General features: G+C 36.1%; 1 protein-coding gene across 1 annotated transcript; it reads right to left on the bottom strand.

Moving 5' to 3' along the window:
- Positions 1-3,275: 3,275 nt before the first annotated feature.
- TVAGG3_0239910 (uncharacterized protein) lies at positions 3,276-3,488 on the bottom strand (the record flags this gene model as incomplete). Its single annotated transcript, XM_051227637.1, has 1 exon — positions 3,276-3,488. The coding sequence occupies one exon, from the start codon at positions 3,486-3,488 to the stop codon at positions 3,276-3,278; it is 213 nt and encodes a 70-aa protein (XP_051112623.1).
- Between the last annotated feature and the right edge of the window lie 842 nt (positions 3,489-4,330).

Genomic DNA, 4,330 nt, shown 5'->3' with positions numbered 1-4,330 from the left:
AAAAAACTTTTTTTTTGGTCTTTGAATGAATGTTTCACCTCACTAGAATGAATTGTTGGCCACGAAACTTTCAGGGTTGATTCAATGCATCATACAAGATAACTTTTGTCTCAAAGTTTGCCTTGCCATATTCAAAAAAACTTGCCAATTATGGAGAATGCCTTTTAGGAAAAAAGTAGATTTATTCAAAAGATTGAGAAAATTTATACTTTTAGGTTAAAGAAAAAGAATGAAAATGGAGAATGAGAATAGAAATGAGTTTATTGTGAAATATTGTGATACACAAGAATACTTTTTGATGCAGTCGTCGTGTTTCCACATATGGCACTGAGTATTTACAGTGAAGCTATGCGTTCCGCTATAAGGAATAGAAGGATATGTCGAGCTAAATGAATTTTCGTAAAACGAGCAACTTAAAACAGATATTTTATTATTTGCGAAAATTTGTGCAGAATTTTGAGCAAAAACGCAATGATCTATAACAAAAATTGATGCATGTACAGCCAAAAGGCATTCTGTCTTCTCATTAACTTTATTATTATAAAAATTCGAATGTTTTAAAATACAATTAGAGTCAGAGTAGACAAGAGAACTATATGTAGCAGTTCCTGATAATACATTGATAAACGATGCATTTGCTTGGCCAACAGAATTTCCAAAGTAAAATGCTGTAGAAAAACTTGCATAATTGTTTGTGGAATTATAATTTGAAAGAGATGTTTTCCCGCCTCCAATCCAAAATATGTCAGACACAGGGTCAGGTGTACAATCAGTTATCGATATCATAAAATTGTAATCCACGTTTTCTAAGGCTTGAGATATTTTAACATAGCTAAATTTGGCTTTTGTACTTGAATAAACTTTATGAGCGCAAGTATCTCTTTGATAAATTGAGTGACAGGACTAAAAAATTACGCAGCCACCGTTCTGATTGGATGTGATAGTATTAAATGTGTCATGTTCGAGGATTAAAATAGAATTTTCGGAATTGATGCGAATAACACCTTCGTTCGTGATGCTTTGGAAGAGACTTCCACTGATATGATTGACGAATGGATTTGTCGATGATGGTATTGATTTCCAATATGATTCGCCTTGTAGGAATTCTTCTGTTGATAAATCAGACAATTCATTGAATCACCTTAGAAAAAATTGAAAACGAATTTTCAATCAATTGAAAATTCAAAATAGTTATCCAAAATTTTGTAGATCATTTTCAAATCCTTTCTTTCGAGTTGAGAAATAATCATTTTATATGGTATACTCTACGTGAATGCATTTAACATAAGAAAACTATGAAAAAGGGAATTTTGAATGTAACCTGGGAAAGTTTGAGAGCAAAGATTGCATGCATAGTACCATAAATCATCCCTGCAAGTTTCGCACCCATTGATCTAGGCAATGGTTCAAAATTGAGAATGCATACTATGCCCATTCTTCAACAAAAAAAACTTTTTTTTGGTCTTTGAATGAATGTTTCACCTCACTAGAATGAATTGTTGGCCACGAAACTTTCAGGGTTGATTCAATGCATCATACAAGATAACTTTTGTCTCAAAGTTTGCCTTGCCATATTCAAAAAAACTTGCCAATTATGGAGAATGCCTTTTAGGAAAAAAGTAGATTTATTCAAAAGATTGAGAAAATTTATACTTTTAGGTTAAAGAAAAAGAATGAAAATGGAGAATGAGAATAGAAATGAGTTTATTGTGAAATATTGTGATACACAAGAATACTTTTTGATGCAGTCGTCGTGTTTCCACATATGGCACTGAGTATTTACAGTGAAGCTATGCGTTCCGCTATAAGGAATAGAAGGATATGTCGAGCTAAATGAATTTTCGTAAAACGAGCAACTTAAAACAGATATTTTATTATTTGCGAAAATTTGTGCAGAATTTTGAGCAAAAAACGCAATGATCTATAACAAAAATTGATGCATGTACAGCCAAAAGGCATTCTGTCTTCTCATTAACTTTATTATTATAAAAATTCGAATGTTTTAAAATACAATTAGAGTCAGAGTAGACAAGAGAACTATATGTAGCAGTTCCTGATAATACATTGATAAACGATGCATTTGCTTGGCCAACAGAATTTCCAAAGTAAAATGCTGTAGAAAAACTTGCATAATTGTTTGTGGAATTATAATTTGAAAGAGATGTTTTCCCGCCTCCAATCCAAAATATGTCAGACACAGGGTCAGGTGTACAATCAGTTATCGATATCATAAAATTGTAATCCACGTTTTCTAAAGCTTGAGATATTTTAACATAGCTAAATTTGGCTTTTGTACTTGAATAAACTTTATGAGCGCAAGTATCTCTTTGATAAATTGAGTGACCAGGACTAAAAAATACGCAGCCACCGTTCTGATTGGATGTGATAGTATTAAATGTGTCATGTTCGAGGATTAAAATAGAATTTTCGGAATTGATGCGAATAACACCTTCGTTCGTGATGCTTTGGAAGAGACTTCCACTGATATGATTGACGAATGGATTTGTCGATGATGGTATTGATTTCCAATATGATTCGCCTTGTAGGAATTCTTCTGTTGATAAATCAGACAATTCATTGAATCACCTTAGAAAAAATTGAAAACGAATTTTCAATCAATTGAAAATTCAAAATAGTTATCCAAAATTTTGTAAGATCATTTTCAAAATCCTTTCTTTCGAGTTGAGAAATAATCATTTTATATGGTATACTCTACGTGAATGCATTTAACATAAGAAAACTATGAAAAAGGGAATTTTGAATGTAACCTGGGAAAGTTTGAGAGCAAAGATTGCATGCATAGTACCATAAATCATCCCTGCAAGTTTCGCACCCATTGATCTAGGCAATGGTTCAAATTGAGAATGCATACTATGCCCATTCTTCAACAAAAAAAACTTTTTTTTGGTCTTTGAATGAATGTTTCACCTCACTAGAATGAATTGTTGGCCACGAAACTTTCAGGGTTGATTCAATGCATCATACAAGATAACTTTTGTCTCAAAGTTTGCCTTGCCATATTCAAAAAAACTTGCCAATTATGGAGAATGCCTTTTAGGAAAAAAGTAGATTTATTCAAAAGATTGAGAAAATTTATACTTTTAGGTTAAAGAAAAAGAATGAAAATGGAGAATGAGAATAGAAATGAGTTTATTGTGAAATATTGTGATACACAAGAATACTTTTTGATGCAGTCGTCGTGTTTCCACATATGGCACTGAGTATTTACAGTGAAGCTATGCGTTCCGCTATAAGGAATAGAAGGATATGTCGAGCTAAATGAATTTTCGTAAAACGAGCAACTTAGAGAACATGTGACGACCTTGGACTTTGTAAACACAAACCTTGTAGAAGACAACTTGGTGTTGTTTTTCGCCCAATACCGTAGAGGTCAATGTGTACTCACCGCGGAGAACTGTTTGGGATTTGAGATGCGGAGACTTGGAGAGGTGGACTTGGGCAAGCTGGGCAGAGGTTGGCAGCAACATTGGCCGTCATGGTGTCATGACTTAGCGACGAAGAAACCACCAGTGATAGCCTTGTTGGTTGAACGATTGTTGTGTAGTCGATTGTTGATTAGCATACAGATAGTCTGGACATCTTGTGTCGAAAACGATTTGGCTTCGATTTCGACTCCTGTGTGAGGCTTCTTTTCGTTGAACTCGAGTTGGAAGGATACTCTTACCCTTGGCGGACCAACGATTTCAGCTGTGATTGCACTTGGAACGGAAGCATCGATTGTGAAACTCGACACTCTCGAGGCCCGTTCTGGTCCATGTAGCTGTCTGCTCGGCAACAACGCGGTCGCCCGTCTTGAGGAGGATAACTGGGAATGCTAAGCCTGGGAAATAATTGGTCTTTCCGACGGTTTCTTTCTCCTTGACAACTAACCAGCCCTTGATTGTCTGGCCGTATGTCAACTTCTGTGGCTTCTCGAGACCCTTGACGCTGTCAGCGATTGATCTCTGAGGGTCAATGTGACAGCGCATTGGCTGCCGGTACAGTGAGAAGGTGAAACTGTGAATCCCTCTGAGTTCTTTGATAGACGAACTCGATTGTTGAAGCCTGTAGCGAGACGATGTTCTCGTCAACTGTTGTTTTCGAACCGACTGTGATGTGTGTTTCGACAACCTTGATTTCGCATCAACTGTCTTAGCCCAATTAGCGTTGCCGCACTTGAGAACCATCTTGGTACTTCTGTGACCTTCGGCTGGGCCACTATGAAGAATGCCTTCTTGGAAGTCATCCTTGAGATCTTCGCCGAATGACTTCTCATCGTTTGAACTGTTTCGACAGCACCATCAACGATGACGGCCTGGAACCATGGAGA

This window comes from Trichomonas vaginalis, chromosome IV, assembly GCF_026262505.1.
Source record: "Trichomonas vaginalis G3 chromosome IV, whole genome shotgun sequence".
Classification (NCBI taxonomy): Eukaryota; Parabasalia; order Trichomonadida; family Trichomonadidae; genus Trichomonas; species Trichomonas vaginalis.
Note: the sequence above shows the minus strand (reverse complement) of the source record. Positions and strands in the feature narration are given on the sequence as shown.